General features: G+C 35.8%; 1 protein-coding gene across 1 annotated transcript in view; it reads left to right on the top strand.

The window, feature by feature from the left end:
- LOC131064144 (glucose-6-phosphate isomerase, cytosolic) overlaps positions 1–17,789 on the top strand; it is an 86,957-nt gene extending 69,168 nt beyond the window's left edge. The window contains exons 18-24 of the mRNA XM_057998169.2: positions 15,957–16,020; positions 16,109–16,182; positions 16,314–16,367; positions 16,466–16,534; positions 16,761–16,850; positions 16,959–17,066; positions 17,219–17,789. Coding sequence (XP_057854152.2) covers positions 15,957–16,020; positions 16,109–16,182; positions 16,314–16,367; positions 16,466–16,534; positions 16,761–16,850; positions 16,959–17,066; positions 17,219–17,272 — 513 coding nt within the window. The 3' untranslated portion in view covers positions 17,273–17,789. The remainder of the gene's footprint in view (positions 1–15,956; positions 16,021–16,108; positions 16,183–16,313; positions 16,368–16,465; positions 16,535–16,760; positions 16,851–16,958; positions 17,067–17,218) is intronic.
- Positions 17,790–25,794: the final 8,005 nt, after the last annotated feature.

Genomic DNA, 25,794 nt, shown 5'->3' with positions numbered 1-25,794 from the left:
ACAAATGCTTTGAAGTCCAAGAAGGAATCAAAGACCTCAAACTTTTGTTTGAGAAAATATACAAAGTTGTATCTAGAAAAATCTTCAATAAATGTCAAAACATATCGGGCTCTACTGAAGGATGGATTTGGAAATGGTCCAACCGAATCACTATGTACCAACTCCAAAAGTTGTGAAGCTCTCCAAGCTTTTCCTTTGTCAAATTTCTCCTCAGGATGCTTGCCAAGAATACATCCTTGACAAATACCATCTGAAAAGTGAATTGGAGGCAATCCTGTAACCATGTCATGCGGACTGAGTTGCTGCAAGGAGCAATAGTTTAAGTGGTCAAACCTCTAACACCACAAGTTACTCAATTCATTAGAATGAGTGAGCAAAACAAATGAAGGAGGATCAGGAACAAAACGAGAAAACAAATCAAGTCGAGATTGATGATCAGCTTTCCCAATTGCAACTGTAGAATCATTGTGCAATTCATGAATTACCACTGAATCAAGAGAGAGCTCAACCTGCTTTCCTGAACCTGTGTGAGTGATCTGATATACTGATAGGAGATTAGTTGATGGTGAGGGCACACAAAGAACATCATGGAATGTGCCATCCCCCACATCAACAGACCCTCACACACACCTCAATAGGACTGTCATCACCCATCAAAATAAAAGGCATAGAACATGGTTCCAAAAATGCAAGTTCATCCTTTGATGAAGCCATGTGGTGCGAGGCACCCAAATCAAGAACCCAAGTGGATGGTGGTTAATTCCTTTCCCCTTTTTGTTTTCTTTAGCCTTATTAGACCCCTAACTTGAATTATGTTTTACTTATTCAAGTACACTGATATTATTCTTTTCAAGAATGTGTGTTAAGTGATCAATTTGTTTCTTCAAATATTTATGCTCATCATGACTATGTCTTTTACAATAGGCACATTTGACCATCTCTTTCTTAGGCTTGTCACCATTAGAAGATTGGGTCTCATTAGCTGCTTTTGAGGCACCTTGATTCTGATCCTTCTTCTCACTACTATTATTTTGTTTCTTCTCCTTATTGTTGCTACTTTGTCCTTTCTGTTCTTTTGTGCCTTGGTTGAGATCCAGGGCATGCTACTTAGAAGATTTTAGAGTGCCCATCTGGATTAGCTTATCTTGTTCCTGTATGAGAGAAATAGCAAAATCATCTAATGTGTAATGACCACTCCTAGTTTGCAACCAATTTTTTAATCTTTCCTATGAGCAGTTGACACCCAAGCTCTGATATCACTGTAATAGTCAACCACTATTTGCAAACCAATTCTTTTCAACACCCATAAAGATTACTGATTTCTACCATGTAGGCATTTTGTCAATCAGTTTGCATTTTGTTGGTCTCAGCGTTTTTTTCAATGTCTGTCCAATAGTATTTATTATAGAACAATGCAATATGCAAATAGGAAGTATGGCATTTAATTTTGCATCAAAAACATCACAGTAATAGAGAGGTATTTTGTTAAACATATAACATGCACACAAACTATAAACAAATTGTATAAATCTGACCTCACTCTGAAAACTCCACAATATTCGGTGTAATTTCATAATAATGTTGCTCATATATTGCAGATAGTAAACAACTTTGAGGATTGCTGTTGTCACATACAACTACACTGCTGTAGCTTAACAATGACTGGCTGTAGGTGCACCTTTGGTTTTAAATTATAAATCTGCTCCCAAAACTATACCCAACAGGTCTGAAATTGTTTCTAACAGCTGCACTTGTAACATAGACTCAGTGAAACACTCCCAGCTCTAGTGCCTTGTCCCTAAACAGTCACCCCCAGCCTTCAATTGGAATATGCAGTCCCTTCTTTCTTGTGGCAACATTCATCAATAAAGTTCTGATTACTGAGACAGCTTCTTAATACCCTAGCTGTCCTTTTTTAGCCAGCAGTATGAGTATGGCCCGTTCCTTATAGGTACGGCCTGAAAAATAAATTGAATGAATGATTCAATAATCGGATAATCTATTCAACAATATACAAGCGTATATAAAGAGATTACAAGGACGACGTTCTAAATTAAGAACAAATCATTTAAAGTGAACTACTAAAAAGCTAAACGCTAAATAAAGCTTAAAAGCTAATTAACTAAAAAGAAAAAGCTAAATGCTAAATAAAGCTTAAAAGCTAATTAACTAAAAAGCTAAATGACCATTAAACAAGGAACTAAATATAGGTGACTAAAATATAATTAAATATTCTAATACCCTCCCTTAATGGTCATTCTATCTACTAACTACTCTATAGAAAACACTGCAGATCTTTTGATCACAAATGAAAATAACAGTCTGCTGCGGTGGAGACCCTCCCTAGATCTGAAAAGTGTTAATGACCAAGAATACCAGAATCCATCCAACCTTAGGTTGGGTAACCAAATTGAAACCTGAAACCATGATTTTGAGGAAAAATCGGCAAACCCTCCAAAACTGAAGATACAAATCATCATTTTTGTGGGAAAAAATGGTAAAAACCCTTGAAACGATTTTTGTGGAAAAAATCAAACAAAACCTTGAAACTTTGCATGGCAAGACCCAAAACACCACATGGTAAGACACCAAACATCACGTGGTAAAACATCAAACATCATGCAGGAAAACACCAGACAACATCACGTGGTAAAATACCAGACATCACGTGGTAAAACAACAAACCTCACGTGGCAAAATAGTAGACATCACGTGGTAAAACAACACTCCCTGATTTTTGAGGAAAAATCAAGCAAAACCCTCCCATGATTTTTTTGTGAAGAAAAATCAGAAAACCCACAGACAATTTTTCAGGAAAAAATCATGAAAACCCTGGAACCTGTAAGTTGAGGTTTGGCCTAAATCAATCTGATAAAGGTAACGATATTTAGATATCGTGAACATGCACAGTTTCCAGGTGTTGTGGCAATTGTTGAACTTTTGACTATGTTTCAACATGATGTTGGTCAAAGATGCCATCACGAAAATGGAGGTTGAACGAGGTCAACCTAGTGAAAGATTGAGACAGAAGAATCTGATTCAAAAATCAGAATAGAAGCAGCTGCAAAAAAAATCTGAAACCCTGGAGGAGAATTTTGGCACGAATTCCAATGCATGAATTTCGACCCAAGAATTAAAATTTTCTGCACACTTAAAACAGCATAAATGGTGCCCAAAAAACAACAAAAATCCCAACGTCCACAGAAATAGAAGAAATTGCGAACTGTTTTTAAATTCCAAGGCAAATTTGTTGGCACAAAATTTGAGGCACGAAAAACAAGGCACATAGAAAAATCCACTAAGAATCTACAACCAGAATAAAATTTCGAGTTGAACTGAAGGGTCAAAACCCTAGTCGAAATTGCAGAAACCTTAGGAAAATTTTCAATCTGCAAAAAAACCTCCTGGTTGCAGGCCCGAAAATCTCTTGAACTCTAAAAAAAAACTAGAACTGCTGCCCAGCACAAAGAAATTCGCCCACAACTAGAAACCCTCGAAACCCTCAAAAAGCCTTAAAAAAAACAAAATCGTTTTTTATAAAAAAACAATAAAAAATCTGGAAAATATTCCAAAAAGGCCATGAATTTTTATTATAAAATTCCCCAAAATTTAAAGAATCCCATCGACCCGCTCTGATACCATGAAAAATAAATTGAATGAATGATTCAATAATCGGATAATCTATTCAACAATATACAAGCGTATATAAAGAGATTACAAGGACGGCGTTCTAAATTAAGAACAAGTCGTTTAAAGTGAACTACTAAAAAGCTAAATGCTAAATAAAGCTTAAAAGCTAATTAACTAAAAAGAAAAAGCTAAATGCTAAATAAAGCTTAAAAGCTAATTAACTAAAAAGCTAAATGACCATTAAACAAGGAACTAAATATAGGTGACTAAAATATAATTAAATATTCTAATACGGCCCCTGTCATGAGTAAGGCTCAGCTCTCAAGACCCCTTCCCACGTTTAGTTCTATTTGTGTTTGCAGCTGCAAGAGAGGTAGCTGGTCTGGGAAAATACAGCCAGCAACAGGAAAGATTGGTCAGTAGATAGAATACAGCCTTATCAGCTACGTACAGTCCAGACAGGGTGGAACAACCAGCAAGAGTTACTATCTCATCCATTAAACTCCTTCAGGGCCTCAGAATCGATCCTCTCATACTTGCTAATATTCACTGAAGATAAACCAAACTGAAACAACCATTGAATGATATCTTCAATTGACAATGGCTTTCTGTCCACTGCCTCCAAGCTCGAGGGTTTCCATTCTCAAACCTACTGAAAGCCAAAGCTCCCAAAAACTCCAAGAGAAAATAATAAACCAAGCATGCTGAAAATGAACTCTCAAGTGTCTTTTATAACTTTCTTGGGAGAGCTCACACACTTTTCCAGCCAATGTGGGATAAATAGATATACTTTTCTTTTTAATATTCAAGTCTCCAAGTACTTTTAGTGAAAGGGAACTTTTAATTTTTAAATAACTTTTCTCTTTACTTAATTTCCCACATTAATAAAGGTAAATATTTAATTTAACTTTATAACTTAACTTTATTGTTAAATAAATTAATAATCACACTGTCTCCAAGCTCGAGGGTTTCCATCCTCAAACCTGCTGAAAGCCAAAGCTCCCAAAATCTCCAAGAGAAAATAATAAACCAAGCATGCTGAAAATGAACTCTCAAGTGTCTTTTATAACTTTCTTGGGAGAGCTCACACACTTATCCAGCCAATGTAGGATAAATAGATATACTTTCCTTTTTAATATTCAAGTCTCCGAGTACTTTTAGTGAAAGGGAACTTTTAATTTTTAAATAACTTTTCCCTTTACTTAATTTCCCACATTAATAAAGTTAAATATTTAATTTAACTTTATTGTTAAATAAATTAATAATCACAAGTGATTATTAAAATCTCCAATCAAAATCAACACTATCATCAATAGGATATTATTCATGAGTTCTCTATCGATCCAAAACTGGCATAGCTGACTTACTATAAATAGTATCTCAAAAACACACCAAAACACCTTAGAATTGCCTGCAACTAAAACTGTCAAGGCCAAATATCCTCAAGATCCCTTAAATGACCTAGTTAGCCTATGGGACCATGGAGAAATAGGCTAACGACAACCTCATACAACATGTGCTAGAAAGGAATTGATAACAGTCAGCCAGTGGAGGAGTAGGACAAGATTAATGAGGAAAGGGAAATGGAAATTGAGCAGGAAAAGGACAAGGAAACTAAGCAGGAGAAGGACAAGCAAAATTTGAGCAAGTATCAGGATAAAGATGGAGAGGGGATAATTTTGGATAAACTCAAAAACCAGTCCGAGGCTCGCATGGATTTTGACAGGTGGGTTTATGAAGGAATCAAGAATCTGGAAAAAACTGATAAGCAACAGGAAGAAAAAGGGAAGAAAGCTGAAATAAACCAAGAACAGTGGAAAAAAGGAATGGAGGAAAAATTGGAGAAGCTGGAAGCTCAAATTGGTAATCTGGAGGAAGGAAAAACAGCTATGAAAAACTTTCTGCTAATGATTCCGGATAGCCTTACCTCTGTGACTAAGAATTTAGAGGTAATTGCCAAGTTCCTTGATGGTTCCAGCACCCCCAAACCTGTTGTGGATCTTGATATTAATGGGGATGCTATTGAGGCAAGAATAATGGAAAGTGCTTCTGGTGGTGCGGCGAAAAGAACAAGGGGAAGCATGAAAAAAGCTGTTGCGGCCTCTTCCAAGGATATCCCTAAGCTTAGGGATAATATTAAAGATTTGCAAGGGATTAGCGAAAAATTTGGCTAATGCCCTAAAAAACATTAAGTAATTTGTTTTTTGTCTCTTTTATGTTTTGGTTGGATATGGCTAGTTTTTTGGGGTTTTTTTGCTGATTTTTGCCCATAACTGTGCTGGTTTTTTGGCAATTTGTCTTTTCTTGTTGCTTAATGCTATTATCTTTTAAGGATATTTTGTAAAGGGTTTCGGGATCCCTTCAAAACTTGCTTTTCCCATAATCAAAAACATGTGCTAGAAAGGGGACATTACATAATGATGGCATGGTAAATTGAGCCCAAGTGCACCCTTAGTAGCATGGAAAGTAGAAACTAATACTAAATAGTCAAAACTTAGCTTAGAGAAAATACTAATAATTAGTTGTACATCTTTCTTTTAAATTCCACATTGCTTTAACTATAGCCTTATTGATTTCAATTTTGTGAAGAAATCTTAGATTGTGTTAAAGTTGCCTGGGCTTAGACTTATGAGCTCATTTTCCAACATACGGCCCCTCATTGAATCTTGAGTTCCAAATAGAGTTTCCAGCTTTGTCCAAATTTCATTAGGTGTACTAAAAAATTTAATATGAAAGAGTGAATTAGGAGATATAGACAAACACAAAGTTCCATATGCTTCATCACATCTATTGAACCACTTAGGCTTTTCTGCGTCTATAGTAAGTTCAGTTTCCAATCCCATTGTTATCCTATGCAAACCAAACAAATTTTCTCAAGTAGACTTTCATGCATGATTTCCACTCAAAATAATTGTAAGGAGTTAGAATGGGAACTGTTGTTTGTTCATGATGTAGAAAGAAGTGCTAAAAGAAAGTGAATGCAAGAACACCAGTACAACCAGTACACCTCCACCCTTTTCACTAGTCTAAAAAATCACCCCCCCAAAATATTACACTATTGGAACTTTATATTTTAGTGCGTTTACAAAGCTTTTCCCAAATTACAATAGTGTTAAGGCCCACGATGGCCAAAAGTATAATCACAGAATCTAGGAAAAAATGGCTATGTAGTTGTGTTCAGGACCAACTTCAGCATGAAATATTTGAAAAAGGAAGTAACTAATCCAATTGTGACCAATATGGATGGAAAGTGCTGATCTTTATCTTTCCAACGATATCTCGTTCGTTAAAATCCAACACCCAAGCAAAAAGATATTAATTTTTTTTTAAACTGATTTTGTCCTCCACGAACAACTATTTCCAGCAACAAAAAATTTACTTTTGATTTGATTTCTGAAAAATTTATCCACTGTATGTAGATAATATAAAAAATGTTGAAATATTTCTGAGCTATGAACCAAACCTAAAAAACGTTTTTTAATCTAGCAAGTAGAATCTGAAAAAATAAATTAATTTCAACTTTACTACAGCCAAAAAAATGGTCATGCGACACTTTTTGGACAACAATTTTCACAAGATCTGATCAATATCTGCAAAATTTAAAAGATACTCAGATGGTATTTTTCAATTTGACTTGCAAAAGATAAAAATTCGATGTACCAAATAAGCCTCCTCCAATCTTTCTCTGAATTTTTGTGCTATGATTTCAATGAAAAGAAAGCCAAATCTAACTTTTTTGAGCCTCCTGGACGTTATTGAATAGCTGAGAATGGCATTAGGATTACCAAATTGTTGCAAACAACCAATTTTACAAAATATTTGCGCAAAAAAACTCCAAAGATTAGAGTTTTCCCTCAAACTTTTCCAATTCTCAAGTTAATATGGAAATGCAAGAGAAAAGCATACTCAGTTTTTTAAGAAACCTGTAGAAAACGTATTAGCTCCCCTTGGATCTCTCAAATAAGGAAACTAAAATCCATTCTTGCACTAGAATGGCTTTGATACCATGTTAGAATCTGAAGAGATGAATAACCTAGAATAACTAGTGCAAACGAATACAAATAAAATTGTAAATGTAAATGATACAATATCAAAATAACAACGCAGAGTTAGTCTCCAAGAGAAAAATGCAAATGCTGCAAAAGCAAAATAGCATTAGGAGAATGCAAGAGCAAAAAGCTGCAAAATGCAATTACAATGCAATAGAAAGACTAGCTAGGAATGAGTATATATAGGAAATGAGAGAGGGAGATGTGGCAAGTACGACCAATGGGAAGAGACCACCACAATAGCCTAAAAAAGGCAAGTGATCCTATTAATACTCAATTAATCCTAAGCAAGTTTAATAAAAAAATGTAGGAAAAACCTAGGAATATGAAAATAAATAACCAACTAGGAAATAAAAACCTACACTAACATTGTTGATCATTAATAACATTAGTGCATCATCTAAAATACTGTTGGCTAATATCTTGATACTTGATATTCCTTAACAAGACTAGAATAATGTCGATGCCTAGTTGTGATCTTGCATAACTGGAATATTTTCTTAATTGTCAGCATATACTATTACCAAAAGGTGACATCACCATGTTAGCACCACATAAATGCTAAGTTGCTAACCCAATACGCATCATCTTCCCACTCAAGCAACACTTAAGTACCACTTAGTCAACGAATGGTCACTCTACTTCACTGGATAGTTTGTGCAATGCCATCCTATTAACATCAACATTACATCATTGAGCGCTTGAGAAAATCCTTCTCTACAAAGTTTGGTATTTCTATTTCACCCCTTAACTTTGATAGACATGTTCTCATTCATCCGAAGTTTGACCATAACGAAATTTTTGAATCTCCCTATATTGTTAATACTGACATAGTGGTAATCTTTGTTTCTCGTGCTTCTATTCTCAGTATTTGCAGTTTTCTTTGTGATCTCTTGTCATGTTCTTATTTTTGGAATTTCCAAGGCACATTTGTTACTAACATGAATTCTTTTTCAATGGTGTTAAAAAAAAATGCATATTCTTTGAGTAGAATCCAAATCTAAAATCACAATTACATCAATTTATAATACAATTATATTTCTTTATCCCTCTTGTTGGGAGGAGACATTTGTCTATTGGTGGCTCTGACTCACCATATGGTCATTAATTTAGATGAGAAGTAGTTGATCTTTTTGGTGTGGGATAGTAAGTAAAGTCAATGACATAGTGGTCATGAGCATTACCTCTTATGACATCACCCTTCTTCATACCACACATGCTATAGACAAATGAGATTAAAATCAATGATGGCCCTCAAAACCTTGAGGTCTTTGCTAATTGGATTCTTGATAGGAGACTTGGTTCGATTACAACTACATAGTGATGAGAAAGTCTCATTTGCAAAGTTGAAGCTTTATGACATTGTTAATGTCTTGTTCACCAATGTCAAGATGCTTAGAACCCTCTTAAAATCTGGGAACAACTTGTCATAGCCCTTGGGCCCTAATGAAGAACAAACTGCTCAGATAGACCATGCTTTGTTTTGAAAGGGTTTTCAATGCATCCACCTATAAGGAAAGCAGTGCACTGAAAACGCTCTCCTAACGTCAGTTCTAAGGGGATTACCAGGCAAGGAAGTATTTCAATTTCAGTTTGCAGTACATTAAAATAAAACACAGACAAAAGATTAAGATTAACCAGACAGAATAGCACCAGAGAAAGACATCAAATATGCGTAGGAAAACCCTTACGGGTAAAAAACCCACCACCAAAAAAGAGATCCCTTTATTCAGTAAACAACACGGTTACAATAAAGTACTCAAATCCTCTTTTATGGACTCCGTTCTCAGAACTCTGTTCTCACCACACGCAGACACCTCTACTCGGCTTGGCTTCTACAACTTCCCTTTTTTCTCTTCGGCTACCACCATAGTATTTATGCACACCCATCTGCTCATCGGTTACATCTCTGGCAACCGCCATCTGCCAAACCAATCGGCCTTGGAGCATAACCGTCCAGTAACAGCCTGTTCATTCATGAATTCGTGGAAAACATATTATCCCACATTCATCTGGAAGACAGGTCGGTTCGTATTCAAATACATCGACATAAACATTCCAAGTGTCCGCCTACTAGTCTTCGGTCCAGGCGACATCAACCCGATCGTCGAAGGCGATCTTGTCGGGCATCAGCGTAGCAAACAACCAGTTCTTCCAATCGTCCGATCTTCCTTGATCTCTTTCTGCGTTCCGCCATGTGGCACCCCCTGATTGGTTCCGGGGTCCTTGCCCTAACACCTTAGCATGGCCTCACTAACCACCCAAAATTCTTCTTTGTCGCTGGGTCGCAATGGAAAGTCTCATGAGCAATTTCCCATCGCGACCTAGCAACCACCGTCGGATCTTTTGCGATCGTCGTCCGATCATTTCTATCTGCTCAACCTTTAAATCACCCGAGCCCCTCACCTGCCGGGTCCCACCACTTGGTCGCCATGTCGCGAGGGATATTCCAACGAGCAGTTTCCCATTGTGACCTAGCGATCACCGTTGGATTAACCTTGATCGCCGTCCTATCATCCTGGACTTGCTCACCATTTAACTTCTCTTGAGTGCTCTCTTGCCGGGACCCATCACTTAGTTGCCAAGCCGCGATGGATAACGTTTTGGTCATCTTCCCATCGCGGTATAGCAACAGCCGTTGGATCTTTTCGCCCGACCGTCACATCTACTCAACTTGCTCACCCGATAGCCAATCACAAGAAGAGGGTTCCATCGGGGTAAGTTACACCGATCAACCCGAACACTGGGCAGGAGAATTCAAGGCATATTTCCAACACCACCTTTATGCAAACTTAGTAACACCCGAATTTGAGATCCAACTTGTGTAAAAGTTGTATATTGTCATGAGTTTTTCACAAGTTAGAAATTACTTAGTGACTCCTGAATTTGAGATCCGATTTGACACAACCTAGACCTCTTATCAGCAAAGAGGAATTGATGATCAGTAAGAACCAAATTTCACAATTGGAGTGATATTTCAGTTTAACACAAACATGCAATTGACAATTCCATGTGGGTGTGAGTAGGTGATATTGCCATCACATGCTGTTGACAGTTTCAAGTGCATGTGATGCTGTTATCCGCACATAATAATGGCAGTAAAATATTATAGAAGAGAGATCACACACAACAGAACTAGAAGAGATGTTAGTGGGCCAAGATGCCCTTATATCCAATATATGCAAAAAGAGAATAAACCCTTGAGGTAGGGTAACACCATATAGTACTCATGGAAGAAGCCACTCCTCACTATATCTCCAAGAGATCCCAAACACATATCATCTCTTCACATGTCCTTGCAATGATATTCACCTTCTTTATATAAATCTCCTAATAATATAATGGAGGAGTAAACTGCTGAACCCAGTGTAGGCTTGCTCATCACCTACTATAATTAAAAATGCAAGTTCTCCACATGACCTGATATAACTAACTTAAGGGATGTGTGCCATTTTTTGACATCTCCATTCACCTATATACCCTAATAATATCATATTTCTAGTTACATACCATATTGCCCCTCCTTAACTTGTTTCATCTTAGAAACATGAGAAGAAGACAGATATTAAGACTGCTGCAAGTCATTACAAATATGAGGTCATGTTTTTACCATTCAACCATCTATAGGTGATATTTGTGGTGGTTTTAGTTTGATGGTACCTAGATCCCATCCTTGATTCACATTTTTCTGCACCCATTTGATTTCATTGGTCATCATAGTAAGTCATTTTCTGCGATGAATAACCATCACTTCTATGATGCCACTGTTTCTTGTAATTGTTCCTTCGATTCCAAGCAGATCCATGGCGGTTAGTAGTATCATGACTCCATGATGGTTTACTCTTGCCTCACAATAATATGGATGCCTATATATTGCACCCTTTGTAACTCTGGAACCTTCTCTGATTCTTCACCATTTGTTGCCACATGTTTTGTTGGCTCATGAAAAGAAATAGTATTTTCCTTTTTTCTTCTCTACGTCTTGCTTCTCTTGTTTGTCATCTAACTCTTTGGTGCAGTCTTCAGTAGATTTCTCAACTTGCTTTATCTTGACTTTCCTTTGGTCTTTATTATGTGTAATATCCTACGATGTAACTTTTTTCCTTCTATACCAAAGCTTCATGAACTTCTTTTGCACATTAATGTTTATTGGCCCCAAAAATTCTAACAATATCCAAAGCATACAAATTTGAATGTAAAACATATTTACTGTTAAGACCCTCAAATTATACTTGCTACTAGGGTTTATAGAAACAATAACCTTTGCATTTTGAATACATCCATGGAATTGAAGAATTGAATCTTCCTTCGTTTGAGCTAAAATGGATATAATTTTATCCTTTGTCTTCTCTTCATCATCAGCTTCACCTTCTTCTTCTTCTTCTCCTATTATCACTTTTATTGCTCATCTATCTAAGAAAGCTTTTTCTAGTTCATCTAGAAGAAATATAAAGATGCAATGGCATATGCTAGTGTTTAGCCTCAGCTTTTAAGTGTACAAAAAAAAATGCTTTCTATAGTATATTTGGACCATAAGATCTTTTATATTGGTGCCACCATTCTAATGCATTTTCACTTGCATTAAAATTAGGACATCCCATTGAAGCTAGGGTTTTACGACATTCTTTTAATAGATCACCTTTCTATCTATATTATTGACTCAACTTTGGTTGGATCACTTAATAATGTTGTTGGCCTTAAAATAAAAAACACAATATCTAACCCCTAATGAATTTTAATGAGCTTTCCAAAAATGTAAACAACTCAGAAAAATTCTTTGATTTTTGGCCTGTAGAGCTAAATAATGTTTGTGAGATAGGCAAATCTTAAAAAATTAGGGTCTCATTCTACCTTTGCCTAAATCATGGTTTTGATACCACTTGGTATAATCTACACATATAATAATGTCAATAAGATAACGTAGAAGAGAAATCACACACAACAGGAGATGTTGGTGGCCAAGATGCCTAATATTTAATATATTTAGAAAGAGAATAAGCACTTGAGATAGGGTAACACCACACAATGTTCCTTATGGAAAAGCCACTCCTTGCTATATCTCCAAGAGATTCCAAACATATATCATACTATTCACATATCCTTATAATAATGTTCACGTTCTTTATATAGATCTCCTCCCAATAACTTAATGGAATCTTAAACTACTAAACCCAATGTGGTCCTACTAAGTAGTTTATCTAATTAATTACACAAGTTGTCTACATGACGCAATATAACTAACTTAAGAGTTAAAGAGATGCTTGCCACATGTTGGCATCTTGTCATTCACAATGCAATTGACAATTCTAAGTGCATGTGACATTGTAATTCACATGAAGAATTTTAGAACTAGCTTTCGTTTGATGCACGAAGAACTTTTGTATCAACAAATGGTAACTGTCTATTTTGTTAAAAGATATTTCTGCAGTTGTCTTGTTGAATTTCTCTTGCTCTTAGTTAGAAATTGGAAAAGTAAATTTAGATTAAGAATAGGCCCTATTGACCATGAGAATTCCTAGATGTAAAAGATGGAAAGGCAATCATGAACTATTGAGAAGCTGCACAATCTTGTAATCATAGAAAAATGGTAGCTGCCAGCACACATTCATGATCTAAACAGTTCTGATCTAGAAGTTTGGGTAAGGAAATAAAAGGTACCATAGTTTTCAGCTATAATTATCTAAAATATGAACCTATGAAAACAATCTAAAAAATTTATATCTCTAATCTGCTTTGTTAGTTATCTCGAACATGGAAGCATGTACATCAGTTGGTTCCACGATCCTTTAGTTCTCATAACAATGAATCTTGATTATTCCATAACATGATTTAAAATCTGCAATTTGTATTTTCTTATTTATTAAAATATAAGTTTGACTAGTTTGCATATCATAAAATGGGGACCCATATGATTTGACAATTAATTTCAAACAAATCTTCTAAACTGTTTGCTAACGGCCATATAAAACCTTTGAGAAGCTCTAATCAGTACTATTTTTTGCAAAAAATGCCCATTGTCATGGCTCCCTTTTCTATAATCTATGTTGTAGTCCAAAATGTCCTTTTCCTATTTCCCATGTCCCCCCTGATTCAAAATGTTACAAGTTCTTCCCGTTTAGTCCTCATGCATTTGCTTAAGAACCCCAAATTTTGAGTATGGGGCATGAACGATTTCTAAGTCAAGTGTAAGCTGTCAAAGTTGCGGAGTTTCCCTTAGCATAATTTTCCTCCCGAGTTCGATTTCTTTTATAATTCCTCTAGGACTTTGGGGTTTCCCATATTGTTGTACTTCTCCACCATACCTCACTCCTTCACAAACCGTTGTTAGAGAGTCAAATTCCCGTAGCCTGCATGCTTCCCTTCCAATTGGTCCCTAACTTAAGATACGAGTAATGGAGTACCCAAACTTGGGAAGTTCGACACTCCAACCTATTTTGTACTATTCACAACACATACCTTCCTACATGACTGGACAACCATTATTGCATGAGGTGATGACACATTTTCTAGAAGAGTACACATGCATAGAAGTATCAATTAATAATGAGGACGTGGCTCCACATATACACCCATTTGTGCAAATGAAGAGGACAGGGGTTGTCAATAAAGAGGTAGTTGGGTTTCCAAACCCTCAAGGATCATCATCACTATTGTCAAGGATGGTTGTAGTTTGTAGGGGACGTTCTACCATGCTTCCCAAGGCCATTTTAGTGCATGTAAGCACATTTCTAAGCACGATTAAAGGGGAAACAGTGCTCAATTGGTATGAACCATCCCTGCTATGTACCAATCTTGAGTTGGTGGTTATCATTGTGGATTTCAACACCCTTTTTGGGTGTATAAGGGGCTGAAAAGAAAAACAAAAGGAGAACTTTTGAACACCCGCACCAAATCCTAACTAGATTAGCTTGAGCACTTATGCTTTGATGAATAGATATTGAGGACAAAACCTCATAGATTTGTCATGATCAAAGGATGAAACCCCTACCAAGTCATAAGTGGCCAAGGACAAAATCCTTGTTTGGCGAGGCAAATCTCACCTAGCGGTAGTGGTTGACCTTTAATGGTGGCTAACATCAGTGAAATTAAAACACAGCAACTCTTGTAGTTCTCGTAGTAGAAGTGATTACACTAGAGGCATCCATGGTTGTGGTTACCCACAGTAACAAACTAGACCGAAGTGCAAAAGGTTGTAAGCACTGGCCAAAGCCTCTTGAAGTCATGAAAGTTGTTGAAGTAGCATTTGTAACGTATTTCTTGTTTTTTTTAAATGTAAGGTCGGCCCCAGAACAGCTGTGTTAGTTGTAAATCAATGCAAAATAGGTATCAATGCATGCAAATCAATATTTGCAATCTGGGTTGATAAAATTTGTCAATATATGAAGTTATGATTGATCTTGCTATTATTGCATATTCCAGGTTAGTGTTATCACAAGAATGAAAGAGGGAAATCTAGGTTTTATGGTTAAGCATAAATTTGAGTAAATTTAGTGTCCATTCATCTATAAAATATGACAAGGATTAATTGATTGATTGAAGTAACATATTTAACAAGGGGTTATTGGAAATATCTTGCCTAGTTAAAACGGAAGCCCCAGTCCAGTCCATAAAAAAATCCACGGTTTAGAGCAGCTGCATTAAAATATTTAGGTTTTATTAAGGCCTAATGATATAAATTTAAATGTCCAAAAACCATTTGTATTAAATCTAAGCGGGGACATTACAGTGGTATCAGAGCGTATCATAAATATTTGCAGAAGGTTTAATAAATATTAACAGTTCCATATTGGCAGGGACAATACACTCATCCATCACCTTGTCATTCAACCACCTTGAAGCATATATGGACTACAGATTAGTAGAAAACAGTACAACATAGAATCAAAGACTGAGTATCATATCATATCACACTTGAAATTCTGACATACACTCATTTTGCAGTTGATATTAGTGTTTCAAAACTATGCAGCCCCCAAATATTATTTCCAGTGGATATTAAAACAATTGATGGGCTCTTACTAAGGATGTGTTTTTCATGTTATCAATTTCCTTCTTGTTAGGTAGTAGCAGTACACTAGCTTTTGCAGTGGAATCTGCGTGATATAAAAGCAGCTTTGCCAAAAGATTTTCGAGCTTTTCCTTTGAATGATATTAAAATCTCTTTAGGAAAGTACTTGATTTAGAAGATTGTTTTGGATTTTCAATTAGCTTTTCTTCTCATGATTATGATTTTTTGTGAAATTCTGTCAAGCTGACACATTTCTCTGCAATGTACAGGGTCGGGTGATTCCTTGTGATTTTATTGGTATTATCAATAGTCAGCAGCCAGTGTATTTGAAAGGTTGTTTGTCACACTTTTTCTGTTCAAGAATTGGCAATTTAGGATTTGATTCAGTTTTAAATTTTTAACATAAAAAATGTAATTGCAGGTGAAGTTGTAGATAACCAGGATGAACTCATGTCTAATTTCTTTGCACAGCCAGATGCTCTTGCATATGGGAAGGTAACCTTTTCCAATGGGCACCTTGAATACAAATTTGCTTTGCTGCCATTTAAATCTCATATCAGGACACTATGCACTTCTATATATAGAAATTATGGTGAAGTTCGAGTGTGAATTTCAATTTCTTGCAGACCGCAGAAGAGTTGAAGAATGAGAAAGTTCCTGATAATCTGATTACGCACAAGGTATATTTGCAATTTTTTCAGAGATGACTATTTTGTATGTTTTAAGATATACTGCATTAATATGGTTTAGTTAATAATCTCAACATGCTTGCATGCAGACATTTTCTGGTAATCGACCATCACTTAGCATCTTACTACCATCATTGACAGCATACAATATAGGCCAGGTTAGTTGAAAAATATTCTACTGATGTTTTTGATCCTTCAACATTTTGAATCTGGTACATTATGTGATTTACTCTACTGAATAATTCTAGCTAACTAGTCTTGATTTTGTATAGAATAGATCTAGTCTTGATTTGTTTAGAGTAGTATAATGAAATGGTGATAAATATTTATGTTGAGATTTAAGGATGTTTCGCTGGGATAACATACATTTTCCATGCACTTCAGTTGCTAGCAATGTATGAACACAGGATTGCAGTTGAGGGTTTTATTTGGGGCATTAATTCATTTGATCAGTGGGGTGTTGAACTAGGCAAGGTGTGATCAAAGCCACTCAAACTTTTCATTAATAGTTTTGTAACATGGGAAGAAAGAGACCCTGGGCTAGTATATAATTGGAAATATTATGTTTCTTGCTTTCTACAGTCATTGGCATCTCGAGTTCGTACCCAACTGAACCTTGCTCGTACTCAAGGAAAAGCAGTGGAGGGTTTTAACCACAGTACAACTGCCTTGATAAATCGATACCTGAAGGTAATGAGGACCTATATCATATTCTTTAATCTTTATCTTGTAGGGAAGTGGAACTGTATTAATTATCAGAACAGTGCTGTTTAAACTTTTATTTGAATTGCATATATATCACATTCATGGGCTGCCTCATCTAACAAATTTTTACCTGATAGGAAAAATCTCCTATTCCCTCCGAGTCATGTGACTTGCTTCCTTCGAGTGTATAGTTGGAACTCGTTGACCTGTTGAGTATAGTCAGTATGAGAAACATTTCTGCATCTATATATACAATAAAGAGGATTTAGAGCTCCCTATGATGTAAGTTGGTTGGTTGATGTTTGCGCAATCAGATACACAGTTGATTTATCTAAAAATACAGAATTTTTGGGTTCATGCTTATATTTTATTCGAAAATAAGGTGCAATTCCCAAGAAGGAAACCTGCCAAAGCCATTTCATATTATCAGAAATTTATTGTGATAGTTTGTCTTAAAAGTATCCTCTTTCTTAATATTTCTCGAATATGTCAAATTTTTGTCATCTTTTATGTTGTTGCCTTGCAAGATGTAATAAAGCCAGGCATTAAGATTCATGTGTTAAACATGGACCGTAGAATGCTAGATCTACAGTCAAAGAAGTAGATTAATCTGTTGAATCTGGCTTGTTATTTGATCCTCATGAAAACTTAATTGAACAATACTAGTTCATGTTACCATTAATCAGGCAACGTGAACTATTAGATGCACTCTGCATGGGATTTTGTGTATGCAAGGCTTGGCCTTTTATTGGGGTTGGAAAGAGCTTTGGATTTTGTCGCATGTTTCTAGTTTTGAAGAAGGCATAGGAGCCATTCTCTTCAAGAGGAGCTAGAACCTTTGAGTTCATCTCACTAATATCTGATAATTTGGTCAGAGTTTTTTCAGCTTTCTAGTGAAATGTTCATTTTGTTTCTTTGCTATTATATATAATTTTAAAAGGCAACCTTAATTATTTCCTTTTTTAGATAATGTAGTGAGGATTCTATAGGGCCCTCTCCAAACAATCTAGGCATTAATTGGGCCTAGCTAGTGGGACCACGATCAAGGTGCCTATCCCCTAACAAAAAAAAGTTGAAGCCTACAACTTTACTTGCCAAGCAGGGGCTTGAACCTTAGTGGACACAACATGGCCACCCTCCACCAATGCACTATGGCCTTATTGGCAAAAGGCAACCTAAATTAATAAATGATCTCTTGTATGGAATTAAATATATGCAAGGATTTGCATTTTATGGGGATTGGAAAGAGTTTTGGGTTTGGTTGCATGATGCTATTTTTGAAAAAATCATAGGGAGCATGAGTTACATTATTGATCAAGAAGAACTAGAAACTTTGAGTTCTAGATTCATGTTCTTTTTCTAAGTTCTAATATTTTCTTTTTTAAGCCATCTTAACCATTGCATCTGCTTTGTAGTAATCTACCTGTTAAACTTGATTTTGGTTGATAACTATTGTGTGATTATGCATAAAGTGATAATTTGTGGTAAGGTGCTACTACGAACAATTTTTTGTTCCATTTTCCAAGGCTTGCCAAACAAAAGCAATACACTATCCAACAGATGGCCTATTATTGCTGGGATACATTTATAATAAGTTGGGTGGAAAATAATCAAACTATTTTATTAAGATTTGAGTAATGCAAACTGTATATGCATGATTACCATTAAGTTTGTAGCATGGCTTAAACATTATAACCAAGTCATATCCATGGAAGACTGTCACTCTAATATACAAATTATCAAGAGATACACTTGAAATGTGGAAAATGTGATATATTATGCGATGCAAGAGCATCTAGGTTTATGGGCAAAATCCTGCATTATAAAAAACAATAGCATTTTATGTTTATAGTTTTGGCTTGAGCTTTGAGTGCTTACTCTTCTTCTTGTTTTTTTCTGCTTGTGTTAGAAGATATTGCTATTAGGGGTCATACCCTTACTGAAAAATATATTGAATGAATGATTCAATAATCAGATGATTATATTGAACGATATACACATGTATATATAGAGGTTACAAGATGATGTTCTATAATTAGAACATAACGTTAAAGTAAGAGATTAAAGAGCTAAACGCTAAATTAAGCGTGAAAGCTAAATAAAGCTTAAAAGCTAATTAACTAAAAAGAAAAAGCTAAATGCTAAATAAAGTTTAAAAGCTAAATGACCATTAAACAAGGAACTAAATATAGGTGACTAAAATATAATTAAAAATTTTAATACCCTCCCTTAATGGTCATTCTATCTACTAACTATCCTATAGAAGACATTGCAGGTCTTTTGATCACAAATGAAAAGAACACTCTGTTGCGGTGGAGACCCTCCTTGGATCTGAAAAGTGTTAATGACCAAGAGTACCAAAAGCCATCCAAGCGAATGTAGCCTTCACACACGAATTAGAGATCTGGCACACATGAATTACTAAAGCCTGAAACAATGATTTTGAGGAAAAACTCAGCAAACCTTTTTGCAGAAGAGTACCAACTCCAAAATTGACTGCAAGATACCACGGTTGTAGATGTACACCTTGGCAAGTGCAACCCAAACTGATTTTTCCATACCTCGATTTTTGAGCCGTCGGATCTGCATTTTGATTTCAAATTTTTGGTGGGTTTTTAGAGATCTTTTTTGGGTGCCTCGTTTTTCGTGCCTCAAATTTCGCCAACAAATTTGCCTTGGGCTTTAAATATAATTAAATATTCTAATACTTACGCCTTGGACTTTAAATATAATTAAATATTCTAATACTTACAACATTGCTACATTCTTCTAATATAAGGTATTAAACCTTATATGCTTTATTAAGCATATCTCATTTAAAACAATTAGTTGAATAAATGTTGGATTATTAATTATTTATGAACGATTATTTGGAATAGTTGTGATTAATACTTTTTCGGTATCGTCCCATCCTTTTTTTCATATTTAAGGAGTTGTTCTCTCATTAAGAGTGTTTCAGAGTTTGGACATTTATAGTGAATTATATCACTATGCATAAAAGGTATTATTGGCCACGTAGAAGTATGTAGAGTGTTTATAGGTCCAGTTTGTATGTAGTAGACTTTTTTTAAGTATTTAAATAAAGTGATGCTTTATGTGGGCTTTTTATTTGAAAGGGTTTTCCCATGTATATCTTGTGTAATGTGTAAAATCTATATTTGTATGATTCTCATTTATTTATTTTATATTTTGTTTATAATGAATAGTATTCTAGGATTCTAATTTCTAATAGCTTGCTTATATTCAAGTGTTACAAGAAGTATGTGGTTTTCTTTTATGTTTTAGCCTTATATCGCTATGCTACAAACCATCCTTAGTTGATACAAACCATAACTAAACTACTATAGGACATGACCTTTGGTATTCAAACGACTAGAAAAGATGTTGCAAGAATTGTGTGTTACATGACAAGGATTGTGTAGGGTGTGACATGAAGACAACATTTGTGTTTTGAGTTTTGCTTTAGTTTTAATTATGAGTTTTAGTGTTGAGTTTATTGATCTAACTAGATGCCAAGTTGGACATTACCTTACATTATAGAGTTACTATTGTGGGAAAGTCATGACACCATGCATACCCCATTTGGCTTGCTTCTCATTTGATCTCATGACAAAAAAACATAAAGAAATTAATGCATTTAGAGAACATAAGAGCCATAATTGAAACATTACACGTCATATGATCTCTAAACACTCAATATATGAAATATGATCTTTCATACTCAGTTTCAAACTTTAAAATGTATAATAGCAACATAAGTTTGTAAAGGTTTACAAAATTGCATATAATGATATGTCCAAGTGTGAAAAACAACAATGATCAAACTAAAGAGAAGACTGCATCTTCCTCTTTGTACTTCTCCTAATATAGCTCAATTTTCCAGGCCTTGAGCTAGTAGTAGTAGCAGTAGGTGTCGAGGTATCTAAATGGTGAGATGATTCTTCTTCTAAATCAAAGTCCTCATCTTCATCCTCCATTTCATCCAATCTTGCTCCTTCTGCTTCTTGTGTTGCGGCTCTCTCTATTTTTGCAAGTTCTTTTTCAGCAAGGAGGACATCATCACCATCATTTTGTCCATTGACGATCCAATCACCATATGGATCAATTTCATCCAAGTCAATGGCCTTATATGAAACACCCTCCACCTTTCTAACTTGAAGGCGAAGGCTGTATCGAACGAAGACAAGATCATTGAGGCACTTTTGTGTCAATCTATTTCTCTTCTTTGTGTGAATGCTCTCAAATTACACTCCAATTTCGTTCACACCTAGAAGCACTGCATGGCTAAGACAAAACATAGACGACTATCTTTTGAAGATTAGGCGTGCTAGCATATTTCTCTCACCATAAATCTACAAAAATTATTTAGAAATATTAGAATTGAGAAAAAAAAATAGTAACAATCAAGTTTGTAGTTTTTTTCTTGCAGTATTGAACTAATTTTTTTACTTGGTTGTTGTTTTCCTCTCCTATCAATTGCTAGTTGTGAACAGAAGAGTCTCCCCTTTGCACTCTTGTAGATCTTGAACAATGAACATTTCCTAACTCATAAATAGATAGTCAAAATGTCAAACTCAATGATGAACATTTCCAAATTCATAAATAAAAATACAACAAATGTCAAATCTCGCCTCCAACTAATCAAGAACCTTGTCTCTCAACTCAGGATCGGGTGCCATCTTACCAATGCATGCAATAACACCTGCCATGACCTCCTCATCAACCCTAAATGAATTAGAGAAGTAGAATTTCAGGTTCAAGAAGTAGGCGAAGGCATGTATCAGTTGGTGGAGTTGGTTTGTCCACCTACGATCAATGATGCGCCAAAGGATTTCACATTTTTTTGTATTTCCACGATAGTAATGTGGAATGGCCTCTTTGGCCCTATCCATGGCCTCATAAATGAAACCCATTGGCATGCCCTCTCCATCCACCATACAAAGAACCGTTACCAAAGGTTCTGTCACCTTAAAAAATGAAAACAAATTTTAAATTAGTACAAAATTAACCTCTAAAAAATAAAATCATCAAATAGATTATCTTGTATAAAGTTTACGTTTGTGTTTGTTACTTACCGCAGTCAACTCTTCTCCACTTTTGGTGAACCCTTCATCAAAAACAATGCTTTCAATCTTCTTTGCTTCAGGTCTTTTGGAGTATGCAGACTTCAACCAAGCATCAAGCACAAATATCTTTTTAAGTTGAGGAATGGCACCAAGAATGCTCTAGAAAGTGATGAAGTGGCTAGCAAATCGTGTCACTCTAGGTTGTGCAAGGTCCTTGCCATGTGTGTGTTTTCTCATGAAAGCAAGGACCCAAGTATTGTTGTAGATGAATTTGGTGATACTTCTTGCATCTTCAAGCACCTTTTTCACCCATCCAATCTTCCCAATGTCCTCTAGCAACAAGTCCAAGCAATTTGCAGCACAAGGATTCCATGTAATCATAGAATGCCTCTTTGTAAGCATTCTACTCGCAGATACATATGCAGCTGCATTGTTCGTGATAATTTGGACAACATTCTCAACTCCAACTTCTTGAATCACCCCATCCAATAGATTACACAAAGTCTCTGCATTTTTAATTTCATCTGAGGCATCTAAAGACTTTAGGAATACCATTGAACCATTTGAAGCCACCAAGAAGTTGATAAGAGTCATATTTGGTTCATCTGTCCATCCATCCGATAAAATGTTGCATCCTTTTCTCCTCCAAATTTTTTTCTGATCATCAACCACAACTTGTGTATTTCTTATAGCTTGCTCTAGCAATGGCCCACTGAAGTCATGACCTGTTGGGGCCTTAAACCCCTTACCTGCAATTGTTAATGCATTAACCAAACCTTCCCGATACACATTGTTTGCCGCATTGAAAGGTATATTATTGTAAAACCAAAAGTTTGATGTTGCTATCCTTGTTTGTCATGCTTCTCATTATTCCATCTTGTACCTTCAAGTGAAGATTGTGCAACTGGAACATTGTGTGGAACAAAAAAATTAGGGTCTGATCTAACAAGAGTGTCACTAGCCTCATCCTCATTGTCACCAAAAGATGAAAGTGACTGACGTAAATTTGGGCTTCTATGACCACGAGTGTGACCAATGGGACCCAAAGTGGACAATGTGGGATTCATTGCAATTGCCACGATTCTTTTTTTTTTTGTGCGTGTTTCTTCCTTTTTGATGTAGAGCATCCAACAACACAACACAACCTAGGGAGATCTTACTCCCAACTCACCTACTCAAATAGGTGATTGTTCTTCATAAGCCTTCCAGAGCACTCACAAGGCTACTAGATACATAACAGGTCTCAACAAATCCAAAAGGGAATCCATGTCTTCCCACCTTGTCCAACCATTGAAATATATCAAATTAGGCTTACTACACATGTTCAAGGCCAACTTGAAACATTCTAACATTTGGATCACACCAAATCCTTATAGCTCACTCATATAAGCCTATCTTCACTTAGGACTCCAACTTGTCCATAAACTCAATTCACAATGCTAAATAGGTGTACACCAACCCCAAAGGCTTCATAACAACATCAAGGAGACTCCTCCTGATTGACAAAACACCATTCTTTACCCTCCCTTCCACCCAAAAATCTCAAGAAGACCTCCTGTTGTAATTTTGCCTTTCTATGATAGTCATACACATTTAGGACAGTCATAAGGAACTGAGCCATTTCCTCATTCTAAGGTCTCTAAACACCTTCAAAGGCTTCTCAAAACATCCACACACATTTCCCAATCATAAACCAATCAACAAACCCATTCAATGTATCATACTCACAAAATCTCAGTCAAACAACTCTCTCGGCCAGTCACATCCCCACTTTAGGACAGTCATAGAATGATGAGTTTCTTGGCCATCCAAGGGCCACAATGACTTCTCTTGGGTTTGCACTAACCCCACACATACTCCCAAACACTCACCAACCCTTGAAGATTCATCTTTTGCATATTCACCACTCTAACACATCAATTCCATTGAGAAAATTAGACTAAGTAGACACAAAATTCAGATTTGTGTCACCCTTTGGCATGTGGCAACTTGCAAGGAAGACAAGCTGAAAATAGACATTTACAAGTGTCATCCCATCCATTTGTATGAGTATTTGATGATGGGATGACCAAAAATTACATATTTTTATGTCACTAGTTACCCTAGCAAGGGTTTGTGACTGATTTTACAAAATTTATGATAACTTGCTCAAAACAAAGTGAAAATGAATAAAACCAAAGCCAAAACTTCAGGGACTCATTGCTCTTTCAAGTCCAATATGTTTCAAATGTCCACAATAGGGATTTCACAGTGAAAAACGCTTGGTATCAAACTGCTACGCCCAAAAAATAAGAAAAGTGCAGGGTAAACTTTGAAATTTTATTGCTTATGCCTCAATACATGATCCAACCAACACTTGGTCATGGAAATGAATATATTTAAAGGATGAACATATGAGACAAGTAGAACCACATATTGAACTTAAACATTACAAATTGGTCTTCAAGGACTTTATTACATGAGAATGGTCATCCATGACCTTATTACATCTTGACATGCCTTTGAAACTTAAAATGATTCAATATGGCCAAAAAGAAGCATGTGGCCATCTAGGTGCTCTTGCACCACTTTTGCATATCATGCTCAACAAGAAGGGCCTTCATCTCTCTAATAATCTCTGGAGTTGATTTGGGGCATATCTCCACACCATATCTAGGTGTTTGTGCAAGGTGGTATTTTAATCTACTAATTCCACCAGTCATCCATTTCGTACACTCAGTGCAAGTGACCTCCCCCTTTTTGTTTCCTGGAATCCCATACTTCCATGCTTTATCTTTTTGTCTTCCTGACCTTGGGGTTGCCATTGAAAATGAACTTGCCATTTCTGTTTTAACATGAAAAAATAAAGAAATCAATAGAGTTTTATGAAAAATCAACCAAAAATATGATAATGAATCATTTGCTAAAAATAGCATTCAAAAACAAGAAAAAAAAAGAAGAAAATAAGTTAGGAAGGGAAATAGAAAAAAAAATTGGTAGCATATCCCCTTGTTTTTCAATATTTTTTTTATTTTCAAAACATGGAAATGAAAAAAAGAAAAAAGAGAGGAAAAATCCATATATAGATCTCTTTTGTTGTTTTAATCTTGTTTCTTCTCCTCCTTCAAACCCTACAATCCTGTTTTCAACAAGCAACAATGCCAAATGAGTGAAAAAAGTAAAAAAAAAACACTTAAAACCTTGGTTGGGTGTGTTAATTGGATCGCGCGAGTCCAAGTAAAAGACTTGTGAGTCCGACCAAAAAACTTGTGCAAATCTTTTTTAAGGACTCGACTCACGAGTCCTTGGCGAGTCCATGAGATTTAAAACTATGCTCGTGACAATTGTAGCTTTTTTACAAGGATTTTTTTGTTGTTGTCTTCACACTTTCTATCTTGGTTGTGTGAAACCTTCTTTATTGGTGTTATGATTATTTTTAGTAATGAATGTGGCTTGGTGATAGATGATACACATGCTATTCTGGGCAACTCCAATCTATCCATGTGTGACCTTCCAACTCCTATGTCTCTACTATCACGTTTGATCTCCACTCTTAAAACATTTTTGTTGTTAGATGCTTTCTTGGTCCTTTTTCCTATTTTGTGTGGTATTTTCTTAGCTGCTCAAATGGATGATCGATTGTCATTGTTTCTACGGGTTGTGTATGC

Source organism: Cryptomeria japonica, chromosome 3, assembly GCF_030272615.1.
Source record: "Cryptomeria japonica chromosome 3, Sugi_1.0, whole genome shotgun sequence".
Taxonomy (NCBI): domain Eukaryota; kingdom Viridiplantae; phylum Streptophyta; class Pinopsida; order Cupressales; family Cupressaceae; genus Cryptomeria; species Cryptomeria japonica.
The sequence above is the reverse complement of the archived record's forward strand: the minus strand, read 5'-3'. Positions and strand labels throughout refer to the sequence as shown.